This window comes from Mustela lutreola, chromosome 16 (genome assembly GCF_030435805.1).
Source record: "Mustela lutreola isolate mMusLut2 chromosome 16, mMusLut2.pri, whole genome shotgun sequence".
Lineage (NCBI taxonomy): Eukaryota > Metazoa > Chordata > Mammalia > Carnivora > Mustelidae > Mustela > Mustela lutreola.
Window position 1 is genome coordinate 1,744,759 of NC_081305.1, and position 23,386 is coordinate 1,768,144.

Sequence of the window (23,386 nt, forward strand, 5' to 3'; positions counted from 1 at the left end):
CTACGGGAGGAATTGGGGAGCTGGTGGGGCGGGCAGCCCCGGTGCCGGTGCACTCTGATCCGAAGGTGTATGATGCATCCGCCTCCAGCCAGAGCCCTGGCCTGCGTGCCAGCCTGCCCCAGAGTCGTGGCCCTGGGCTCGTGGCATCACCCTTCTCAGGGAGGGATCTGGCTGGTGGGCCTGGGGAGGAGGTGTTTAATCGGTGCGGCATGGAGCAGGTTTCTGACCACTGCCGGCAGCCGAACGGCACACAGGTCAGCAGGTGCGGCAGTGCAGGGGCTGCGGCTCAGCTCTGGCGTGTGTCTCTACCCCAGGTGGAGTAGTCCCTGAGCTCCTTCCGGGTCCCCCCGGCGGGCGGGGCCTCTGCGTGTGAATTCCGCTCCTGCAGGTGTTGGGCCTTTTGGTGTGAAACGAGAGCCCCTCCTGCCACGCAGCCCGGCTTGAGAGAAGGAACGTCGTGTCTGAGTAGCTGGTGTGCAGACGTTGCCTCACTTGAATTCTGCACATGTGTCTGGAAGGAGCACCAGATAGGCCCCCCCAGTTCCCCTTTCCGGAGACGCGGGCCGGTTCCTATGCACGGCTGATCCGACCCCCTGGGTTTAGGCTGGTCAGGTCACATGTCTCATCTGTGGACAGTTGGATCGTGGCTTTGTTTTCCAGAAGGAAACCAGCTTCTCCCTGTTGTAGTACATGCACACCCGTGTTAGAGAGAAGACGTTCGTGTGTCTCCTGATCTTGTCTTGCATTTGGTGGAGAAGTTGGAGAAGTTGGGGGGGGGGGTGGAGCAGCAGCAGCACTCCCGGTACCCAGATCTTGGTTTCTGACCATCTCAGTGAGAGAACCCGGGGCTCCTTGGGGAAATGGCTGATTGTAGGCCTGGGTCAAAAAATGTAGGGATGGGGCTGGAGGGTCTTGTGCTGTCCCTGCCCACGGAAGGGCTCGCCGGAAACCCGCATAAGGGGGCACGTCAGATGGACACAGGAGCCCCTGAAAGGATTTCCAGTGGCCAAAGCTGGAACAGTTGAAGCAACAAAGATAAGGAAAGCAGCTTTGATTACAGCTCAGAGTGTGACGTAAAAATCCGTGAGTCTGTTTGATTACAAGCCGACGACTGAGTGAATAAACGAGTCGGCTGAGGGGCAGCACCTCGGGAGCTGTGCAGCAGGGATGTGTGGGGAGACGGGAGAGCAGCACAGGCGCGCTGCCGCCTCTCCACTCCGGAGGGCCGCTGGAGACGGGGGTTCCTGGGGCCGTGTGGCCGACGGGGCTGAGAAACCTTGGTTCCGTTGTTGGAGATGCTCAGGAAAGTTGTGAAATGGTCGTGACTGGCTGGCTGGACGGTGTGTGTGATTTTGCGGGGAAGCCTGAGCACTTGGATTGAAAGATGGTGGTGTGGGGGACACGCGGGAACTGTGATGGAACTTTCCAGTGGCCTTGGAGGAAGGGCCCCTCCACCTACACTACAACAGGGTTGCTGCAGAGCCACAGATGCTCCCGTAAGAGCGCGCTGGAGTGTCCCTGCCGTGACGGTGCTGGTTAAGAACAGTGAGTTTGTAGCAGAGTCCGTTCTTGGGCAGTAAATCATACAGCGTTTTTTTATCATAATCTGCTCAGTGAGGTCAGAATTGAACTGGTTGTGGGTCCGATATTTTGGGGGGCTGGTCCAAAGGAAGGCTCTGGAGGTATCCCCGCCGCACCCCGACAGGAAGCCAGACCGTGAGCTTGAGGGGTCTGTGCGGGGCACCGGAGGTAGCGCCCGGCCGGTTCTCACACGGCTCCCTGTTTCTCTTGCAGAGAGTCAAGAAGGATGTGGACAGAGGCACCCAGCATTCAGATATGTTCCTCTTGCAGCCCGAGGATGGAAGAGAAGGTACAGGCGCTGGGCTGTGGGCGTGGGCCATGGGCGTGGGCCCCGGGCTCCTCCCGGAAGCAGGGCAGAGATCCGAGAGCCCGCCTGCCCCGGGGAGGGGGCACTGGGGGCCTGGGGGTGGCAGCGAGCCCCGCACACTGTGCCGAGTCACGGGCGAGTCCTTGCCTGAGCAGGCCGGGGGCTCTGTGAATAACCCCAGGTGTCTGCGTGGTGGGGACCACCCCGGTGTGTCTCCCCTCGGATGTTGGGGATGGCCAGCGCGAGCCAGCGCGAGCAGCATGGACCCAGGAGCTCCCCTCAGAGCCGGGGGAAGCCATCTCCTGTCTGCCGGTTCCTGGCTTGTCCTCACTCAAGAGTAGGGGTGCCAGGATGTGGGATCTGGGCATGGTTCTCGTGGGCCACTGGCCCCCACGTTTGCTCTCTAAAGCTCAGAAAGTCCGGTAGTGGCCTGTCTGTGAATCTTGGGGTGAGCCGGCTGCGCCGGACCCCGGTGGTGCGGCTGGTCCTGGGTCTGCCCCAGGGCCAGCAGGGCACAGGGCCTCTCCTGCCCTCCCGCCCCAACTTCCGTGGAGCCGGGCGCTTCGCAGGCAGCTAGCTCCGCTGCCCTGCAGTGGCCAAGGAGGACATCTGCCTTTTCCCCTGGGCACCAAGGTTTGGAGCCGAGGAGAAACCTGCCTGGTGTGCACATCTGGGAGCCAGAGCTAGAACCCGACTATGTTTGAGGCGCCAGCCCCTGAGCCCATGGGCTCAGCCTGTGCACCTGGGCGGCAGGCCCTGGACCGCCAGCGTGGGGTGCCACGTTCACTGGGCACGTGCTGAGAGTGAGCGTGTTGCCTGCGGGGGAGCCTATGGTTCTGAGGCTCCTGCGTGGAGCAGCTACCTCGGGTCCGCGGTCCCGCCAGGCAGGGCATGGCGCTGCGCGAGGCTCTCCGTCACCATGGCCTGCCTGTCTCGCTCCAGCCTGGCCTCAGAGCCCCCACTGGGGCGTGCTTGGCTGGGGGGCCTCGGAGAGCACGTGGGAATACTGCTCAGTGCGCGCAGGAGCAGGTGAAACCCTGGGGCGTGATGAACTGTGTTGTCTCCGCGGAGGGCTCCGCACGAGTGAACTGAGGTCGGGCAATCCCGGCTGCGCCTGCGGCAGCTCCCCCTAACCCCACGTTCCCTCTCTTCCGACAGGCAAGTGGACATGGACCCGGATTAATCCTGTGGGGGCCAAGCCCACTCCGAGGTCTGGCTTCGCGGTGGCCGTGACCCCAAACCATCAGACGCTGCTCTTCGGGGGTGTCTGTGACGAGGAGGAGGAGGAGAGCCTGGAGGGGGACTTTCTCAATGACCTGCACTTCTACGACGCCGCCAAGAACCGCTGGTTTGCAGGGCAGCTGAAGGTAGAGCCGGGCCTGGGGCGCGCACCCTGTGCAGGGCCACACCTGTTTTCCCTCCGTCGTGTCGGCCGGTTCTTCTGGCGAGGCTTCGGGTTGCCAAGGCCTCTCGGGTCCCGTGGTGTGTGGGTCCCCGTGGGTGCTCCATCCGTCCACGCCACAGTGGGGCCCTGGGTGGCCGTGCCCGCAGTGGGGTCCCCCTGGCGCTTCAGGTCTAGATGAGTGGATGGGGTCGGCGGCCCACTCCAGCAGGGACTCACTGTGGTTGCAGAGCCTCTGTAGCAGACCCTGTAGACGTGCGGCCAGTGTCTGGACGCCTGGGGCTCTCTGCCTTTCTCTCAGGGGGCCACACCCGGTCGGGGGCTGCGGGCCCCCAGGCTGAACCGCAGCAGGGGCTTCTCCGGTGTGGCCTAGTCCCCCCTTGGGACTTGAGGACGCTGCCTGCTCCCTGCTGTCTGTGGGTAAAACACATGGCCTTGCTTTTTATCAACAGGGACCTAAGTCAGAGAAGAGGAAACGTAGGCGGGGCAAAACCACAGAGCCCGAAAGTGCTGACGAGCAGGAGTGTGGGGGGGCTGGAGCCCAGGGGCCCGTGGAGGTGGTCAGAGAGGTGGTCACAGAGGATGGGACTGTGGTCACTATCAGACAGACGTTGGCTGCCCCAGGCTCGGCTGGACGGCCGCCGTCTGACGAGGAGGACAGCCCCGACAACGCCGGTGGCCCCGTGGTGGGGCCGAGCCCCCGCTCGAACGCCATGCTGGCCGTGAAGCACGGGCGGCTCTACCTCTACGGGGGCATGTTCGAGGCAGGTGACCGCCAGGTCACGCTTGGCGACCTGTATTGCCTGGACCTGCACAAGATGCAGGAGTGGACGGCTTTGGTGGAGATGGATCCAGGTGAGCCAGGGCGGAGGGATGCACCTCCTCATGGTGGGCTGGGGACCCTGTCACAGCGCCTTTGCCACTTCTGCCTGCAAGCAGCCCTCCCCCATCTGTCCTGTGTCACTGAGCCCACCTGCGTCTCCCTTTGTTGGGCCCTAGTCACCCTGTCCTGGGGGTGGAAGCGGGTGGGCCGCCGGCTCTAGCACTGTGAGGAGCCTCACATCTGTCCTGGCGCTGCTCCGAGAGGCGATGTAGGAACACAGACCTCCCGGAGCCCCTGGTCCGAGGATAGCCGCCTCCCAGCTGTGACATGGGGGAGCCTCCAGGCTGCCCCTGCTCTGGTCCGCACTGCTCCGTCCCTCACCTCCACGTCCTACACAGGCAGCTGCTGGACGCAAGCCGCTGCTCCTTTCTTTAAGGCTGGAGACTAGGAATAAAGTTAAAATTCACACTTTTGGGGAAAGTTACTCAATGGCTCTGAGACTCCTCCGTCTTCCCGCAAGACCAGGCTAGAGCCGGGGAGCGGGAGAGAAGTCGACGCGGTCTCTTGTCTTTGCCGGTCCGTCTCCTTCACCCACCTCTGCTCGGACGCCGAAAGACAACGCGTTTCCTCCGAGCATGTGGCGGTGCCGGGGCTCAGCTGCGTCCACACCGAGTCCCCTGAGCAGGCGGCCCCACCGCGCTGACGCTCGGAACGTGTGCTCTTGCTTTCCAGGAGCTCAGGAGTGGCTGGAGGACACAGACTCCGAAGAGGACAGCAGTGAGGGCGAGAGTGCCGAGGGCGGGGGCGAGGACAGCGGCGCAGAGGCTGAGGGTGAGTGTGGCGGGCGTGCGGCGAGGGGTGCCGGAGGCCCGTCGCCGCACCGCTCCAGAGCCAAGTGCCCTACGCCGGACCCAGACCTCAGAGGTCGCTTGGCTCCCACAGTCCTGATTTTTACTGGCAACGAGAGACTTTGGTGCTTTACTGTGGCTGCAGTGAAGTTTGGTTTTGCTTCCTAGGCGCGCTCTCGGGGGACGCCTAAGTCTGTGAAAGGACGTCTCCGCGTGGATTGCGGCGCGCTGGCGTCTCGGACGGAGCGGAGAGTGCCCTCGCCGCAGACGGCTGTGCCCGGGGCGCTCCCGTGCTCACTGCCGCGCGGGGAGCGGGGGCCTCTGGAGCTGCCTGACCCGGGCCTCCATCCTGGGCTCGATGTGCTTCCCTCCTGCCCCCTCCTGCCCCCTCCTGCCCGCTTCTGACCCCTCCTTCCCCCTCCTGTCCCCTCCTGTCCCACGGAGCTGCTCCCACACGCATGGTGCTGCCCACCGAGCAGCTTGCGCATGGCCTGCCCGGGCCTCAGCAGTAGCGGGCGCAGCTCCGCCTGGACGACGCTGGGCCCCACGTCGAGGAGAGCCGCCCACGCCGTGGCAAACGCTTTGTGTGACGACTCCCATGACAACCCCTGGAGTTAACCTGAGCGAGATGCGGTTCCTTCCCCTCAGTGTCACTGAGACTGGGTGTGATTGCCAGCACACCAGCCTTGGGGCGAAGCCGTGACAGAGGTGATGATCCGTGCAGCCCCCGGGGGTGCCGGCGGGGCCCCCGTGCTGCAGGCAGCACCTAGAAGACGAGGTAGAAGGTGGGGTGCGGGGTGGGTGGTTTCCCTGCGGTGAGACGAGGGGCCGCGTCGTCGGCCTGCGGGCCCCGCTGTGATTTCTGGAAGTCGTCGGTGGCAGCCCCCCAGCCACCTTCACGCTGTGTCTCGCCGGGCTTCGAAATAAAGTTGTGTTGGCCGGGCGGCTGTGCGTGTTCTGTGCCGCTGGCTGTGCGCGGGCCTTGGAGGGACCGTCCCCGACTCCGCAGACCTGCCCCGCCGCGGGTTTCAGGAGGAGACGCTCGAACTGCCCTGCGCGCTTTCCCTCGCAGGCTCTAGTTGTCGTGGGCAGAGGGACAGCAGGACGGGAGGCCCGGGCTCCGGGACTCCACCGTCTCCACGTGGTGGTGCTGTCCGGCACCGTGCAGCGCGGGGTCACCGCGGTGGCAGCCTCCGGCGTCTGCACGTTCACCCTGGTGGGCTCCGGGCCGCGTGGCTGGAGGCCGGTGCTCATTGTGTGGTTGGGGTCAGAAGTTGGGCCTTGGAGTCCCAGCAGGCACCTTTCTTCATCTTCAGTGTCCCCTGCGGCTAGAATGTGGCACTGTTGGTTTTTAGTGACACGGCCGGCTCCTCTTCGCTCCCTGGGATGGGCCGTCCCGCATTGCCTGGACGCTGACAGACGAGAGGGGCGCTGCCGCCTGTGGCCGAGTGGGGCCTGGCCCGACGGTGTTCGTGCAGGGCTGAGGGCTGACCTGCTGCAGAAGGAGCCCCTCGCCCCCCTATTCCCCTGCTCAGCCCCGGCAGCTTCGACAGTGGGACCTTGGCCCATCAGACTGGCAAGCCTCTGGAGCGGAGCCTGGGGGGCTTTTTAGCAGATAGAAATCGGAAGCTGTCCTTTGGCTGTAGCGTCTGCCACAGGCCGTCGCAGAGGCCAGGCCAGGGGCTGGGCAGCACAGTACCCTTCCAGTCGATGTGGGGCAGGTTTGGTGGAAAAGCTGAGCGCTCCGGCCCCAGGGATGTGTCTGTGCCCCTTCCCCTGGACGCTGGGGCAGGCCGGGTCTTCTCGGACACGCGGGGTGCAGTCCTGCTTAATGGCCCTCAGGCACGGCTGTTAGGAGGCCGGACCTGGGGCGCGGGACCTCCCCGGTCCTCCAGGCGCCCATTGTGCCCTCTCCTGACATGTGGCCCTCGGCCCCGGCTGTGCAGCTGCTTTCCAGGGAGGTCCTCGAAGAGCTTGTCAGCTGTGCCTCCGCGTTCTGTTGTCAGAGACCAGGGTGTCCGATCATCTCTAGGATAGAGCAGGTCTGAGGGAGGAGGCTGTTTTTCAGTCCCCCCAGTTGAGAGAGAAGTCCCAGCCCTGCTGAAGAAACTGTGTACAAACAAGTCTCTGTTTCTGCCGTCATGTCCGTAGGGTCATTGCTGGAACACTCAGTTTGAGTCACTGACAGGATGAATAAAGAAGCTTCTGGAGAAGGAGCCGCCCCTGCTGCCGCATTGCCGAGACTGGAACTCCAGACAGACGCACCCGAGGTGTGGAGAGGGTGGGCGGAGAGGTGGCCGTGCGCTCTGGGATGGCAGGGGCCCCCCAGGAGCAGGACCCCGCACGCCTGCCCTGCTGTCTGTCAGTGACGGCTGTGCCCCACAGAAGGTACCGGACGCCCTGATGGCCACCACGGGCTTGAGTGGCCGCTACGAAGCCCAGGGCCCCCATTCCCTGTGTTGCTGGTGCCAGAACAGCTGGAAACAGCTGTGCTCCGGGTCAGCAAGGGCCTGCGGTTACACCCTGTCTTGTCTGTTCCTTGGCTGGCTGAGTTGTTGGTGAGCCCCGTGCCGCGACCTGGCTGCTGGGTCTGTGCCTCTCGCGCAGGGTGCTCCTCCGCCGGCTGTGCCGTCTTGGATGCCAGCAGAGCTCCTTGGGGGGCGTGGGGGGTTTGGGGTGTGAAGACTTCTGCCGAGCCCCGGGGCGGCTCATGTTGCAGGAAGGCGGGTTCCAAAGGGCTGCCCAGAGGGGGTAGATTTCTGGGGTTGGCTTGAATGGAACAAACGTCCTTACATTCAGTGTTTTTCCATTTCTCTCTAAGACTGGAAGAGTGGTATTTATTGAAGTTGGACCCGTTTTGGGTTTTTTATCAAGTTGTACAGGAGGGGAGTCAGCGGCTAGCTGGCAGTAGAGACACACTGAGGGGCTAGAGGCTGCCCAGGGCCTGCTGGTGACAGATGGTCTTGTCAGGGCTGTCCCCCGGGGCTCAAAGGGATCTCAGGCTGCCACCCAGGGGAGTTCAGGCATAAGGCTGGGTTTAAATCGGGTGACCCAAGTGAGGCTCCCACTTGGGAACCAGTTCCCCCACGTGTGTCGGGGTGAGGAGGAGGTGACACGGTGTTGCCTGGGGGCTGGGGAGGGGCAGCTGTTCCCTAGTACGGGGCCTGGGGGACGTGACTCCCTTTGGCTTGCGTGATCTAGAAACCCACTGCCATCCACTGCTTGCTTCCCTGAGCACTGAAGGAGCTTTCTCGTGACCGCTGCTTTCCCGCGTGCTCTGAATCAGAAGGCTGTGTGCAGGCCTCGGCCACCAGAGGCCCATGTTGTCTTACCAGCCCGGGCGGCTCGCGAGTACACAGCAGCAGCATCTGCGCTTCTGTTTCGTGAGAGCCTTGGCAGTGCTGCGTTCAGGCGGGGCCTGGGCCTCCGCCAGCGGTCTGACCGTGGTGTCCCGCAGGAAGCTAAGGCGCCGACCCGCGCAGCCAGTGGCCGTGGACATCAGCCATTGGGGCCTGAGGAGCCTCTGTGGGCACAGGCCGCACTGGGCCTGGTTTCCCCGTGCTGAGTGGGCGTGGGACCCTCTGGACCAGACCTGCTTGTGGAGCTCGGCAGCCGTGCGCCAGGGCTCTGGACCGGGAGGGATCCTCAGACGGGAACGCTCTTGCGGGGCCCCCCAGGAAAAGCGAGATCCAACTAGGTTGAGCACAGAGGTTCCGTGAGGCCCTTGGAGAAGAGCCTGTGGAGGGGAGTGGGTGCGGCTGGCAGCCCTGGCTCGGGGTGGGGGGTGCGCTTTGGGCTGGGCTCCTGGAGCCGTTCCGCTGGGGACCGAGGCTGCCGGGCTGCCGTCGGGGCAACACGGGCTCTGCCCCGGGAAGGAACTCCATTTCTCTGAAAATGTGGGCTTGATGAGGTTTCAGTGAAGACCCTGGGCTATAATGACACAATGCAGGGGACCCAGAGTTTTCACATGATGACGTTTATTACTAAAAGGAGCAAAAGTGCTGTAAATCTTGACAGTGTCCCTTGCTCTCAGAGAGCGAGATACATAATAACGGTATGACGTTGAGTGTTACATTCATGAAGGAGAAGGTCTTAATTTTCACTTTGTGAGTGACGAAGCTATTTTCCGGCTAAAAGGTAAAATAGCGAGGTAACATACTTAGCTGCTTCATCGGTCAGAAAAATCAGAAACACAGTCGACATTCCCTTTTTGTCAATGCACAAACGATCGCACGGTAGTAACGGTCACATGCACCGGGGGGAAGCGTGGGAGAGGGAGATGCAGACTGAGACCGACTGCGGTTCCAATTCACGGGAAGGCATCTCTGTCAGGGAGGGCGGGTGCGCACGCGCCGCTCCCCCGCGCGGTGAGGGCCGCTGGGACTAACATCGGGCTGCGGCGGGCCTCGTTTCTCTGGGCGCGGTGGGCGGTGCAGGTGAGCCGAGTCCGGCTGTCGGGGTCGGCCCTGCAGTCAGGGGGACCCCGGCCACGCATGAGCCGCGGATGCCCGCCGCCTGCGCCCAGACCCGTCTTCTCCCCGAGCCCCGCCCCGTGGGGAAGCCCCGCCCCGTGGGGAAGCCCCGCGGGGTGACTGGAGGGCAGCCCTCCCCCCCGACTGCTCTCCTGCCCTTCGCAGGCGGGTGGCGTGGGTGCCGCTGGCTCAGGAGCGCTGGGCTGCGTGGTGTGGGCTGCCCCGCGCCTGACGGTGTCAGGGAGGGAGACGCCCTTCGTGCTCTTGGCCTCACGGTTGGCCTCGTGGTGGAAAGCCCTTCCTCTGTGACTTGTCGGTGACTCTCATCTTAAGGGACTGGGGCGCTGCAGCCTGCTCATCTCTTATCTTGGTAGCAGGCGTGCGAGGGACCACCGGGGCAGGGGCCCCGCCAGCACCTGTCCCGCCGCCCTTCGTGGGTTCAGGCTGCTCCGTCCCTGTGTCCCCGCGCAGTGGCGGCCCAGCCAGGGCGGGCGTGCGCAGACGCAGCAGTGAGCTGTGTGTCGGGTGTGCGGCGGGGGGAGCAGTGGGCGGGCGCAGACCGAAGTGAGGTAGGTGTGAGTGTGCTGCTCTCCGCCTTCCCGGCCGTCCCCGAAGCCTGGGGTCTCGGCCGCACACCCCGACGGGTCCTGGGCTGCTCACGGCTAGGCCGCCTGCTTCTCGGAGGCCGAGGAACAAGCTGTGATGACGCGTTTGCCCTTTTGTATCTCAGGCACCTCCGTGTTGGGGTTTCATGCAGAGGCACCCTTTCTCCTTGTTGGGTGCTCTTGGGGAGAAGCCGCAGCCGTCCTTGGGGGTCTTCCGCGTCCAGGGGCACGCGAGCTGGTGTCTTCTGTCTGTTGCTTTTTGAGGTGCCCAGTGCCGCCCCCCCCGCCCCCAACCTTCCTCAGACGCTTTCAGTGCCTGCGACCCTTGGCTCCCAGAGCTTTTGGACTGGAAAAATGCAGCGTCGTTCTTCCATTTTGGAGCTCAGGTAGCTGCACTTTTTCCTGATGCTCTTAAGGCTGTGAGCGACACTTCTTGGGAACGGGTCTCGGGGGCAGGTCACGCTCCGAGTCGTTGCTGGCAGTAGCGTGGGACACATGGCCGGGCCGGGGCAGGGGGAAACTAACAAGACCCCTTGTTTGCCGAGAGCACATCACCCCTACTCCTAGTTCTCATCTGGGATTCTGGTCTTGTTGCTTCTCGTTTGTGCTGGACTGACCTGGGCAGGTCCTGTCCGAGGCAGGACACCACGGAAACGCAAAACGTCCGTACTCCTCAGTGCTGTGGAGTGGGGGGCCCGACAGCACGTGCGGCTGTGGACTAGAGGCTGAAAATCTAGTAGGCACCTTTATGATAAGTTCTGAGACCGAAGGCAAGAAAAACCGGAAGACAAGACCTGCAGGAGTCGAGGAAAGTCCGCTTCATCCGAGCCGAGGCTGGCGCTCCTCGACCGTGAGCCGTGTCTTTCTGCGCCCTCCAGCGAGCCCCTGCTCCTGGAGGAAGGCACCGCGGGTGTCCGAAGCGTGTCCCCCTGTGGGTGCAAGTGAGACCTGCCTCAAGGGGGACCCCAGCACTGGTGCTGATTCAGGAGGGGGTGAGAAGAGGTGGTCGCAACACCTGAACTAAAACATGCAAGAAACCACTTTGCGTCAGTGCCCAGATGTTCGTCTGCGTCGGGCTGTATGTAGCGTCTCATCCCTGCTCTGGGGCTTTCGGTGACGTCCCTTGGCTTAAAGCGGGGAGGATTGTCCCCACTTAATGGGTTGTCCAAATAGGGATTCTCTTGAAAGGGAAAGGGAGCACCTTTAGGACCAGGATGTGGGGCTGCCCTCTGTGTCCCCTCTTGGTGTGGGCACTAGACACGGTTCCCGAGGGGTGGCTGTGGGCTGCGGGGACCTGCCTGTGTTCTTCCTGCGTTGCGGGGGAGTCTGGGTTGGTCAGGTGGCAGGGAGCCATCACCCTACAGTTGTGTGTGTGCGCACAGCCCTTGCAGTCATTTCGACAGACGCGAGCTTGTCGGCCGTAACTGTGGTTGTGGACTTCTGGGGACGGCGATTTGGCAATGGGTATTGTCCTTGTGTGGCTACCGGAAGTTTCCCCCACCGCCGTCCTCTCCCTGCCGGTCACTTAGGCTCCTGTGCTGCATCCCTGCTCTGTGTCTTTGGAATCCCGTGTGCTAATGGTTGGGAAGCTTAGACGCGTGCTTGACATTGTTCCAAGCACGTCACTGGCACTGAGCAGGGTTCGGAAAGCACAGCCGCCTTGTAAGTTTCCTCGGGCGTCTGGTAACGCAGCAGGTGCTTTGTGCGCGCAGACGAGCGCGCCTGCGGACCCAGAGGGCAGTGTGCTTCCCAGGTCTTTTGGGGTGAGCTGTGGGTGCAGGTTTCCCAGCCGGGGAGGGGGCGGCGGCAGGAGCTGGGCATGGACCGGGGACCTGTTTACCCCACCCCGCCATGGGCCTGGGCTCGGGGGCTCCGGTCACTCAGTTTCTCTGCCTCTGGCTTTCACATCTAGAGTGTGGAGGACGTTGTCATGGGAGAAAAGGACTCTCGCCAGGTTGCTCTGGGAGTGATTAGAACGTGTCGGCGCTTCGAGCTACGAGGGGCCAGCCCTGACCTGCTCGCCTGTGCTTCCCAACGGGCCCGTGGGGCCCGGTCTAGCTCTGCATGCGCGCCCTCCGGGAGCGTGCGGGAGAGAAGCTGGTGAGCTTCCCTGGCCCCAGGGGAGGACCGGCACCCGCTGGGAGAGCCGGAGGCTCTGGGCCGGGAGGAGAAGCCAGCCCGGCGAGCAGCAGCGCTCGGGACTGCCAAGCTGCCTGGTTCTAATCGGTTGGGAAGCCAGGGAAGAAGCAGCTTCTGGAGTCCCTCAGCCCCAGGACATCATGGCTGGGGTGGAACCCACGGGGAGCCCCCTGGGTGTGCAGGGAAGGCTGGGCCGTGTGGGGTCACGGCTGGGGTCTCGGGGCCGGTGTGTGCTGGGACACGAGCTCCTCGTCATGACATCACTCCTGCCGTCACGGGGCGGCGGCTTGCGCTTCTCTGCTCCTCCCAGGCCAGCGTGCGTGCATGTGCGTGCGTGCGTGTGCGTGTAACCTGCCGCTCCAGGCCCCGTTTTGTGTCCTGCTGTCCCTGGAATGTACGGAAGTCTGTCATCTTTGCCAAGAGGCAGAGACAGAACTCTCAGACCCACGTCCCAGCACGGAGGGCTCTGAGCCGCCAGGAGCCGGAGTCTCTGGTCCACCTCGGGTCCGAGCAGAAAGCACGGAAGGTAAGATGTGCAAAAAGATGTCATTTCCCGTTAGGAAGCGACGTCAGCAGCCGCGTATTTCTTAATGGATCCTCACTCTCCTCTGCCCCGGGCCCCCAGGAAAGACCCCCCGACTAAACAGGGTGGGGGAAGGGGGCGTGGATGTGGACGGAACAAACGATGCTGGGTTTAACTGGAACATGCTCTAATCTGGAGTTTATTTTTGCTTAAAAATATAGCAATCCAGTGCAGTGTAGTAAAGAAATCTGCTTGAAAGGTAGCAGAGAAACAGCTAGACATAAGCAAAGCAAGGCAGAGTCCATAGCCGGGCTGTGTCCAGGACGGCTGTGGAAGCTCACCGTCAGGACCGTCCCATGCGGGAGCGCGGCGGCCTGCGTGTGGACGTGGCCGTGCCCCACAGACACGTCCATACCCACGGGCCGGGGCTGGCTCCGGCGCTAGGACCACGGGGCGCCAAACCTTCCGGAAACTTGTTCTTTCATTTGGAGGACGGAGCGACGCCGGTCGAGAAGGCAGAACTGACTGAAACCAGTTAACGTGGTGTTGGGACGGGGAGGGGACGGGCCACCACTGCTCAGGAATTTTAAGCCACTGGGTTTCGCCCACATTCCTGTCCTGGGACCAGACCAGCTCCAGAGCATGAATGCGGCCTCTGGAAGGAGTGTGCACATCTGGGGGTGCGGAGTGGCAGCCGGCACAGGACAGAGACGTGAGAACCCATGTGCTTAGTGACCGCGAGAAAGGATGCGTCACTGCCATGACGTCTGAGGGGGACAAGGGGCCTGGGCACACTTTCTGCACGCCACGTGTACAGATGCCACACACCGTGAGCCCACAGCGCTCCCTGCCCTCTGGCTCCTCCGCAACCCTGCTTCCTGGGGGGCGGGGCGGGGGTGGGGCAGGTCGGAGGCAGGAGTATTAGGACTTTGCTTTCAGACTTGGTGGGCAGCTGGCCTGGCCGTGAAGGCCAGAGGAAGCCGAGGGCAGGGGTGGGGACGGGAAGGGGCGGCAGGTCCCCGCGTGCTCAGGTACACAGCACAGATTCCGACCGAGGCCCCGCTGCTGCCGGGGTGGGGGGTCGGCGCGCCCTCTTCCCCGCCGCGTGCCCACCCGGGTCACTCGCTTGCTCTTCCAGGACGCGGAGGAAAAGCAGAGGTAGCAGACTTCCCGCACGCAGCCTCGCAGCAGCTGCTTCCCGATCTGCCGGGCACAGCTGGACGCGCAGGGGTCTTCATCCGGCTGCCTCCTTTCCCGTCCCGGCGGGGTGTGACGGCGGCGGGACGGTGGCCATCTTAGTTTGTGGCCACTGGTTTGCTGGGATCCCTTTCTTTCCACACCAAGCTGGAGGGTCGGGGTGCTGGCCTCCTTCTGCCATGCCACACAGCATCGTGTTATACAAGCAAAGAATTTTGGCTAAAATCCAAAAAACATTACCCAGAAAAAAAGGCAAACTGTGAGTAATACCCAATCGTGTTCTGCGAAAAGACTCAGAAGGTGTGGTCGGGCCGTCCGAGTCGCGATCCTTCCCGGTTGTCGTGGGTCACGTCCCTTTGTACACAAACTTGTCTTTGCTAACGTGACATCCCGTCAGATGAAAAAGTTAATAAACAAAATGGCGACTCCGATGTTGAGCAAGATCACCATGGCCACGAGGATGGGGGCGGAGCCCTGCAGCGGGAGGGGGACAGGAGAGGTGAGCCCGCACCCAGCCTGCCCCCCGCGCCCCCAGGAGCCGGTCTTCTTGCTTCCCGGGCTCCAGTGACTGGTCCTGGAACCCCCTCCCAGCACCGGGTCACCTTAAGTAAGTGTCCTCTGTGGTTGGGACAAAATACGGCCCCCGGGGTTCCCGATGTGGCCCACCCAGAAAGGCCCCAGCCTGAGGGCCAAGGCCCCAGCCCTGCTGCCGTCCAGGCCCTCGCACAGGCGTCCCGTCAGCTGCTCTCGCGCCCCTCTTGCTGTCCCTGTGCAGCCGTGGGCTGCCGCCGAGCCTTTGCTGGCCCCGTGGCGGAGGCTGCAGCGACCCCTCCTGGGGCTGGCTGTCCTTGGAGCCTCAGTGCTGAGGGGAGCAGAGGCCCCTGAGCTGCACCCAGGGGCGGGGGTCAGCGGAGGAAATACAGGTGCTTCCCCCCCACCCCGGGGCTTCATCTTACAGCACCAATATAGGGAAGGAGGCCACGGGTCGAACCTTCTCCCCTGTCTTCCACCCGTGTCCATCTTCTAGTTTCCTACCATAACCACACGTGCCCTGTGCACACGTGCGTGCACATGTTTCTGGCTGCTGGGACAGGACACGGAGCTGTGAGCGCAAGCTAATCTGCCCCAGGGGGCAGTCAGGGCTGCGCTCTGGTGGGACCTGGCACGGGGCAGCAGGAGCCCGGAGGAGCCGGCCCGCCCACCAGATGCTCACAGTGGTTTCCAGGGGAAGCCCCTGACCTGCCGGACGGTGCCACTCCTGCAGGGCACAGGCGTGGACACTGACCCTGCCCGGCCACACTGCTGGGTCCCAGAGGTGGCCGGGGCGCTGTGTGCCCTGTGGGGCAGGAGTGTGGCCCTCCAGGGGCAAGGGAAGCAGGCCCTCGTGGGTCGGTGCTACAGGCTATGACATGGAGCCTGCAGGGGTGTGAGCCCGGGCTGGGGCCGAGAGGCTGTCGGGCCAGGGGTGCCGGCAATGTCTGTCCCTGGTTTGCAGCCTCCAGCTGAAGGGTCCCAGAAGGTCCCTCCCGTGTGTGAGAGCTCACCCGGCCCCACAGTCCAGCCTAGGGGCCTCCGTTCTAAGCTCCAGACTGCCTGCCATGGGAGGCCAACGCACATACAAGGACCCATCACTGAACCCATGAGCCCTCTGCCCCCAGTGACCTGGAGCCCGGCTGCTCCCATGTGGCTAACTCCCAAGGTGCGTGAGCCAGAGAGGCTGCAGCTCTGCGAGCGAGGGACGCTCGGTGTGGACGCCTTCACCAAGTTTTATGCTCTGTCCATCTTGCCCGTGAGAGTGGGCCTCGTGGAGAACCCCAGCGCCTGGCCCCCAAGTGAGAGGTGTGGCCTGGACCAAACAGTCCGGAGCCAGTTCTCCGCCCCATGCCGCAATGGCTTGGGCTGACCGTCCGTGCTCTTCTCCAAGACACGGGACCGTCCTTGAACCCAAGGTCGGCAAGGTCTCCTCACCAGGGCAGGGGAGCACCCTCCTGGGCCCCGGGCGTTTCTTTTGGGAGCGTCCAGAATGGTCCAAGTGCGTTCACTGCTAGGGTCAAGCCTGGGAGTGACCCTCTCTTGGTTCTAAAGGAAGGGGGACTCTGTCCCTCATAGAGGCTTCCTATGGGGAGGGTCCCTTTCCTCGGGAAGAAGTTGCCACCCCCTCGCCAGCGGCCGGCGACCACTTACCGTGCCGGCCTTGAGCTCGTCCCCGTTCTCCTCGTCCGACTCCAGGGCCACCGGAGAGGACTTCTGGGGCGGGGAGAAGGCCAAGTCCCAGCGCAGCAGCCGGGGCTCAGCCCGGTCCCCCAGCCGCAGGCTCTCCAGCCTCTGCACCGCGGGCTCCGCGCAGGGCGCCGGCCGGGCACTGTCCTTGTTCTGGGACTTGGACCGCAGTCTCTGTGCCCCGAAGCCCCGGTCGTCGGCGCGGTGGTCCTCCCCCAGGCCCCGGCAGGCCGCGCCCTTGCTGTAGCGTCTCTTCTGGGGGTGGGCCTCCTGCGCGTGCGCGTCCACCCTCAGCAGCGGCTTCATCTCCATCTCGTAGTTGCTCAGCTTCTCCTCATCCAGCTCCAGCAGCTTGGCGCCCCCGGAGCCAGGGTTGCTGGCCCGGTGGTGCGAAGTCCAGGAGAACGTCGGGGGTGACTCCGTCCGTCGCTCCCGGCACTTGGGGTTGCCGGGCTGCTTGTGGCCCGGGCCCCGGCAGCGGATGTCGTCCGCGGGCTGGCCGCTCCGGAGGGCGCTGCCGCGGATGCCCCTGGAGCCACCGGCCTTCTCCTCGCCCCAGCTGTTGCGGGCGTAGTCCCCGCCCCGGCCCTCCAGGAGCATCTGGATGTCCCCGCCTCGCTCCTCGTCCACCGAGACCTGCCGGGAGAAGTGGGCAACCTTGTTCCGTGAGGCAGGGGCCGGGGGCGGGGTGGCCGTGGGGCTGGCGGGGAAGCTCTGCAGGGGGCTGTCGTCGGGGGTCAGGTCCGAGGGGGTGGTGCCTTTGCGGTACAGCTCGGGGCTCTCCTGCTGCAGGGGCGTCCCCGTGGAGGCCACCTCGATGTCACTGCTGGAAATTGGGTGCTTCGGCCGCTGGTACTCGAGCCCTTTATGGAGGGGCAGGAAGCACACAGAGGTCGGGTTACTCAGACCCTCTGTGTCGTAGGAGGCCTGATCTTACCAGACGAGCGCAGGAGACCAGGACTGGGCCTGGGCCCTGGAGGGCAGTGGCAAGGCCAGGGCGCTCGCCGTTCACCCGTGGGGTGCAGGCACGGTGGTTCCCAGAACCCTCTGCGTAGAACCCCAAGCCTCCCACCCGAAGGGCACCAGGGGCAGCAGTGAACAGAGGCTCTGGGCTGCCCACCCCTCTCCCCAGCTACACGGGAGACCCAGGCCTCAACATGCAAGCGCGTGCGCTGGACTGGTCCCTGCTCTCGGGTCCCCTGTCCCCCACCCAGTTCCCTCCAGAAAGTGGAAGGAAGGCTCTGGGGTCGGGCAGCCTTCAGCAGGGTCTCGGGGCCTCCCCGGGGGCAGTGTGTAGAACAGGGGTGGTCTCCCCTCTCCACTTCTCTGCTGGGGCTTCGAGCTGGGGCAGGAAGGGCTGCAGGGGCCCCGGGCCCCACGGCCCCGGCAGGGAGAAGCACGTGGTGCTGTTGCCGCCGAGCACGTGGCAGCCCCAGGGTCCCCCTCTTGCGTCTGGGGGTTCCGAGATGGGGCCGTGAGCAGCACAAGCCCCAGCTTCGGGCGCCTGGCTGCTCGTGGAAGGGTGACAGAGAGGCCCGTGGGCCCGGGGAGTGGGGCTCTCAAGACTGGTGAGTGACGGGCCAAATGGTCAGTCCCCCCGACCCCCTAGTCTTTGCACACTCCATCCGGCATGTGAGGGCCAGGACGCTGGGGTGGCAGTGCACCCCCTTCAAGCACAGGGTCAGAGGCACTGGGTGCCCGACCACAGGAGGCCAAAGATCATGGCCCTGACCTGTTCTACTTGTGCTGGCGACGTTCTCGGGGCCAGGGCACCCCCAGACACCACATGCCCCGTGGGCAGGCCAGGGGGTGGCCGGTCCAACTGCCGTGTGGACTCCACACACTGCGGGAGGCCTGTGCCCTCCTGTTCGGCGCCAGCACCTCGACGGCCAGTGCCACCAGCCGGGAGCTGATGCTCAGCCCAGACCCGTTCCCGATCACAAGCCCTTCCTGGGGCCGTCACCGTCATGACCAGGGTAAACGGGGCGGCGATGGCAGTGGGACTCCAACACCTGTGCCCTGTCGTGGGTTCTGGGCAGGTCCAAGGCCACTCAGGTCCTCCCGCTTCCTGAAAGCAGGCCTGGCGTCTCTGGGCTGCCCAGAAGGCCAGAACCCGTCCCAGCGAGGCCTAGAGCCATGGGCTCCAGGAGAGCCTGGGGTGGTCTGGGAACAGCGGCTTCTCTCTTCTGGGCCCCGACCTGTCCTGGCTCTGGAGCCTCCAGGAGTGGAGGAAGCTCCCTGCTGGGGATGAACGGGCGGCAGGGGAGGGGGTGACGGGCGGCAAGTCCTGCCCGAGGGCCTCCCCGGCCTCTGGTCGCCACTAACCCTGCTGCAGGCCCCCTGGTTGGCCCTGCTTGTGTCGGGGCTGACGGGGCTCCCCGAGGGAAGGAGGAGGGTCGTGGGTCTGGCCGCTGTTCCGGGGGCGGCTAGCTCTTGCAGGGGGCCCGGCGGGAGCGCCTCCCTGGGGAAGAGCCGCGCTGTCCCTCCCTGCCAGCCATCACGTGTCCCCTGAGATGGTCACGCAGTGGAAAAACGGAAGCCCTAGTTCCTCAGCAGGCCGGAGACCCCTGACGGGACAGAGTGGTTCAGTAGAAAGCTCTAGGACCACGGGAGTGGAAAGGGCCGGGAGAGCGTGCGGAGGGTCCTCTGGAGAGTCCCCCGGAGAGTAGGAGCAGTGCAGAGTGTGGGGCGCGGGGGTCCGAGCTGCTGTGGCCTCGCAGCCCCGCGGGCGCCGGAGGGAGCCCCCCCCCCCCCCCCCCCGGGCAGACGTGCACTCACCGTTTTCCCGGGGCCGGAAGGAGGGCGAGAACTCTCTGGCAGTGATTCTGGCGACGCGCGCCTCCTCCTGGGCCTTCTGTGCTGCGGTGAGGGCCGCCTCAGCCTTGGCCCGGGAGTGGGAAGTCCTGGCAGGGGGAGGCAGGGCGGGCGGTCAGGGCGGCGGAAGCCTGGCGGAGGGCCACTGGCTGTCGTCTCTGCGGCCCACCTGCCGCCCAGCGGGTAGCCCGCCCGAGGGCCTGCCAGTGCCTCGGGGCACAGGGCACACCCTAGCGAGGGCAGGGCCTGGCCGAGGACGGACATCTGTGCCCACAGGAGAGCTCTCAGCCCAGGCGAGCTGCAGGTGCTGTTGAAGGAGCTTCCCTCCTCCCCCCGGGGTCATGTCACACGCCAGAGAACTGAACCCACAGCCGCCTCATCGCTGAGCCTCCAGACACAAGCGGGAGCTTGATGCTGCTCTGCCCGGGAAGGAGGAGTGGGGGGCAGCTGCGCCCGGCCCCACGTGTGGGGTGAGCAAGTGTCTGGCCGGGCTCTGGAGCAGGAATGGGGCAGGCTAGATGCCCGGACCAGTCGGCTGTCTGAAGGTCCAAGGGCATAAGGAACAGAAGGCACCTTCCCCGGGCCCAGGGCGGGCACCGGCTGGCCGTGCTGGACACCGTGTCAGAGCCAGACCTGCCTCCCAGGACAGCGCCAGCCCAGCAGCCGCCGGGGCCGCCCAGTGCCTCTGCCCCCCTGTCCTTCACGTGGCCCCGTTGGGGCCCTGGGGAAGGATGCCGGGGTGCAGGGCTGACATGCTGTGGCTGGTCCCTCTTGCCCGTCCCCAGCACTCGTGGAAGCCGCTGGCACAGGCCCCGTACTTGCGAAGACCAGCACAGAGCCAGGGAGCTTTCTCCAAGCCGCACGAAGCACGGCCTCCCGATGCCGAGAGGAATCACATCCATGTCCCATGGGCTTGCCCAGAGAGGAGGCCCAGCTCCCACTGGCTCTTAACTCAGGGTGACTGCCCTACGGAGCAGACATGCTTCTCTGTGACTCGGTTTCCCCCCTTGGTCCCACGGATGCCAGCAGCATTGACCTCACGTGTGGGGCCTCGAGTCGCTAAGCTCAGGCACGACCCGGGAGACTCCTCCTCACGTGCCAGCAGCCCCGCCCCGAGGACGCCTGCCCCAAGGACGCCACCCCCCAGCGAGGACGCTGCCTTGCACCTGCCAGCAGGACGACCCCATGGTGTCCCTTGCAAGACCACAAGAGACCCACCCCCTTCGGTGGGACGGGGCTAGAGCCGCTGCTGCTTACTGGCCCGGCACCCTGGCTCCAGAGCGCCGCCTCCCAACCCCGGCGAGACCGATGTGCCACAGCCTGTCCCTGAGACGGGCCGCGTGTCACAAGGACAGATCACGTGATAAGTGGTCACCGCTGCCTGGGACCCTCCCTGCGCGCCAGGGGTTGCCAGGAGCCCCGGAGAAGCCACTTCTGCCCCTGCCTGCCCAGCCTCTGGGCTGTGGTCCTGGGCTGTGGTCCTGGCCCCTGGCGTCCCTCCCCAGCCACGTCCACGGGCTTCACCAGACTGTGACCCGCGGCCTGAACAGACACACAAGCGAGGCCCAGTCGCCGGCCCGGCTAGGAGGGGTGCTCCTCTCGGCGCAAGCCCAGACGAGCGCAGTGGTGGAGTGAGGCTCTGGGAAACGGTGCAGATCACCCAGAATGCCCCGTGGGTTGGCGGGCTCTGCCACAGTGACCCTGTTGTCAAGCAGTAACCCACATGCCCAGGGGTGACCCAGCTAACCCCCAGAGCAGTGGTTTCTGGAGTCTTCACGACACGTACCCGCACGGCGCTCCTTCTAGAATGGCTTCCGCGCCCCCGCCCTGCATCTCCACTGACCCACCCCCCGCCCCGCCCTACAGCCCTCGGGCGGGCCTGCTCTGACTTCCCTGCCCAGCCGGTTCTTGCGGAAGGTCACACACAGAGAAGTGTGCCAGGGGCACACGCACGTTCCCAGGCTGTGCAAGTGTTTCCAGCCCCAGCAGGAGGCCCGGCCCTGGAGCAGCGCCCCCCCAACTCCCACCTTGCCCCAGCATAGGGGCTTCTCTGCGGCCACTGGGTGTTGACCAAGCACCGGCCCTGGTCGCGGGGCCTGGCGGCACGTGGCTGCGGCAACACTGGTGCCCCCGTCCTAGGACGGGCGATACTCGGCTGGCCGGCACGCACATCTGTAGGGACCCGAGCGGCCGACGACCACCCTAGCCCCCTGGACACCTTCACGCACCAGGTCTGGGAAGGCCCGTCCCTCGGGCACACAGCGCGCTCCCATCCTCGCTGGAATGCAGGAGTCGTGCGGGCCGCGAACGCAGCCACCGAGGGGGGTCAGCGAGCGGACGCGGGGTCCCGCACCCAGCGGGCTCACTCACCAGCGACAGGATGAAGGGGACGCCAAGCGGGGTCTGGCGCACGGTGTGCCGGAGGGCTCGGACTCCGTGGAGGCCAGGCCAAGCAGGGGAACGTCATGGATGCCCTTCAGGGCACACGTGAGACACCAGCCGGGGGCAGGAGAGCGACGGCCAGGCTCTGGGCCTAAAAGCTCCTTCTCGACCTCCCAGGGGACCCTCGATGCTGGCTGCTGGGGCCGTGCAGGGTGAGTTGAGGGACAGCAACCCGAAGACCAGCATCGAGGGTCTGGCACAGGCCCCAGCGCTTCCGCCGTGGTTCCTTCAAGTTCAGCTTGAATGGCTCAGGGCAGACCCCTCCCCGGGAGCGCGGGAACGTGGGAACGTGCCCGCTCCCGACGGCTCGCCTTTCCTGATTACACCGCCGACCAGGTGAACGCGGGCCCGTGTGTACCCACAGCGCGCTCGACCCGGAGACGCGGGCAGAGTGTGGCCACGTGCGGAGATGCGGCGAGGGTGAGGGGCAGCACGGGCGGCTGTCGGAGCAGAGCTCAGCCCTTCGGAGCCACAGCCCGCGGACGGGCGCGGACACGGCTGCCCAGAGAATGGAGTTGCAGGAGGACACGTGTGAGGCTCGGTGTCTGTTAAAGCGGCGAGTTCGGGGTTTCTCGTCCCGAGGAGCAGCGTGAGCGTGCGTCTGTCCTACGCCCCCCCACGTCTGTCCTACAGGCACCCCCCCTCACAGGACCCCGCCTGAGTCGCCCCAGCTGTCGGGCCGGAAGCGTTTCTGCCCATGCGGCCCTGAGGGCGTGCGTGGCGACACCAGGGCCACCCCTCCAGGGCCTGACACATGGGTCGGCCGGGGCAGCCTCTCCCATGGGAGGGGGTCTCTGTTTCTGTCCCAAACACAGCAAACAGTCCCTGGGCTCCCAACCCCCTTCCCCACCCCCGCCCTCCCCTGGGGAGACCCGGCTGCTGCCAGGGAGAGTCTGCGCCTCGCTGGTGGGGCCCGGGTCCTGGTGGACGGCGACCGCCAGGTCCCTGCCTTCAGACTGTACCGTGGGCATGGTGGCCGTCCTCTAGGCCACGTGGTGGGCTACGGCGCCCTGATCCCACACGGACCCTCCCACGGCGATCGGGCTCCCGGAGTGGCCGCTGTTTGGTTTCCACATCTTCGCTTCGTAAAATACCCCAGACGTTAATTCACCAACATCGTACGTGTGTTTACATACACACGCTCACACATAGGGAAGGACTGTCTGTGCCAATCCTAAAATAAACCCGAATCAAGGAAGGCGCGTTTAATAGGGAAGGAAACCTCACGGCACCTCCCGAGGGCTGAATGGGACTCGGGCTCTCCGGGGGAGTGGGGTGGGGTGGGGGGCCTGAGCCCAACGACCCCTGCGGGGACCCTGAGGCGTGGCGGACAGGAAGCCGCGGCCCCGGGCTCCCTCCCACACGTCAACCACGGTGGAAACCCAGGACAGGACATAGGGTGATCTGCCCGTGTCCACCCCCTGTCCCCAGTTCCACCGCTGGCACCTGTGCTGGACCCTGTCCCCAGCCTGCCCCCCCCCGCCCGGCTCTCTTGGCTGGCCCGGAAGTCTGCGTTCCCGGTGTTCCCAAGTGATGCTGCTGGCGCTCCTGGGACCTCGCGCTGAGAGCCCGCGCCGGAAGCTGGACGCCCTAGATGACCGCCTGACCGGGGCCCGCTGCCCCCGTGCCTGGCCGCGGCTCCGCCTCCAGCCCCTCCTCCTGGATGGTCCCCACGTTCTGTCCCTCTGCACCTGACCCACAGCCGGCCAGCGGCCCACGGCCCTGCCCTGGGTTGAGGGTGTCCTGCGCCTCAGCACCATCCTAGCCCAGACCCAGCGCGGGCTCCCCCGCTCTTGGGTCTCCAGCCGTGCCAGACCCTCCCCCCACAGTTCAGAATGTGGTTTTCTTCCCAGTCCGCTGTCCCTTGTCACTCCCTGAGGGCAGGTGTCCTCACGGGTTCTATCTCGGGTCCCCACAGGGGTCACCGCGGGGCACCTAGCTGGCACCAGTGCTGGTAACCGGGGAGCTAAAGCGGGCCTCGGTGGGGAACGAGGGGCCCTGGGGGAGGTCTTC

General features: G+C 65.0%; 2 protein-coding genes across 5 annotated transcripts in view; one reads left to right on the top strand and one right to left on the bottom strand.

Moving 5' to 3' along the window:
• The window catches only part of KLHDC4 (kelch domain containing 4), a 44,870-nt gene extending 38,965 nt beyond the window's left edge, over positions 1 to 5,905 (top strand). For all 4 annotated transcript variants that reach the window (XM_059150779.1, XM_059150780.1, XM_059150781.1 and 1 more), the window contains 5 exons: positions 1,795 to 1,870; positions 3,047 to 3,255; positions 3,743 to 4,145; positions 4,846 to 4,944; positions 5,130 to 5,905. In XM_059150779.1, coding sequence (XP_059006762.1) covers positions 1,795 to 1,870; positions 3,047 to 3,255; positions 3,743 to 4,145; positions 4,846 to 4,944; positions 5,130 to 5,152 — 810 coding nt within the window. In that variant the 3' untranslated portion in view covers positions 5,153 to 5,905. The remainder of the gene's footprint in view (positions 1 to 1,794; positions 1,871 to 3,046; positions 3,256 to 3,742; positions 4,146 to 4,845; positions 4,945 to 5,129) is intronic.
• Positions 5,906 to 12,881: 6,976 nt separating this feature from the next.
• JPH3 (junctophilin 3) overlaps positions 12,882 to 23,386 on the bottom strand; it is a 69,724-nt gene continuing 59,219 nt past the window's right edge. Inside the window, exons 3-5 of the mRNA XM_059150777.1 lie at positions 18,896 to 19,020; positions 16,082 to 16,980; positions 12,882 to 14,371 (exon numbers count right to left, since the gene is read on the bottom strand). Coding sequence (XP_059006760.1) covers positions 14,291 to 14,371; positions 16,082 to 16,980; positions 18,896 to 19,020 — 1,105 coding nt within the window. The 3' untranslated portion in view covers positions 12,882 to 14,290. The remainder of the gene's footprint in view (positions 14,372 to 16,081; positions 16,981 to 18,895; positions 19,021 to 23,386) is intronic.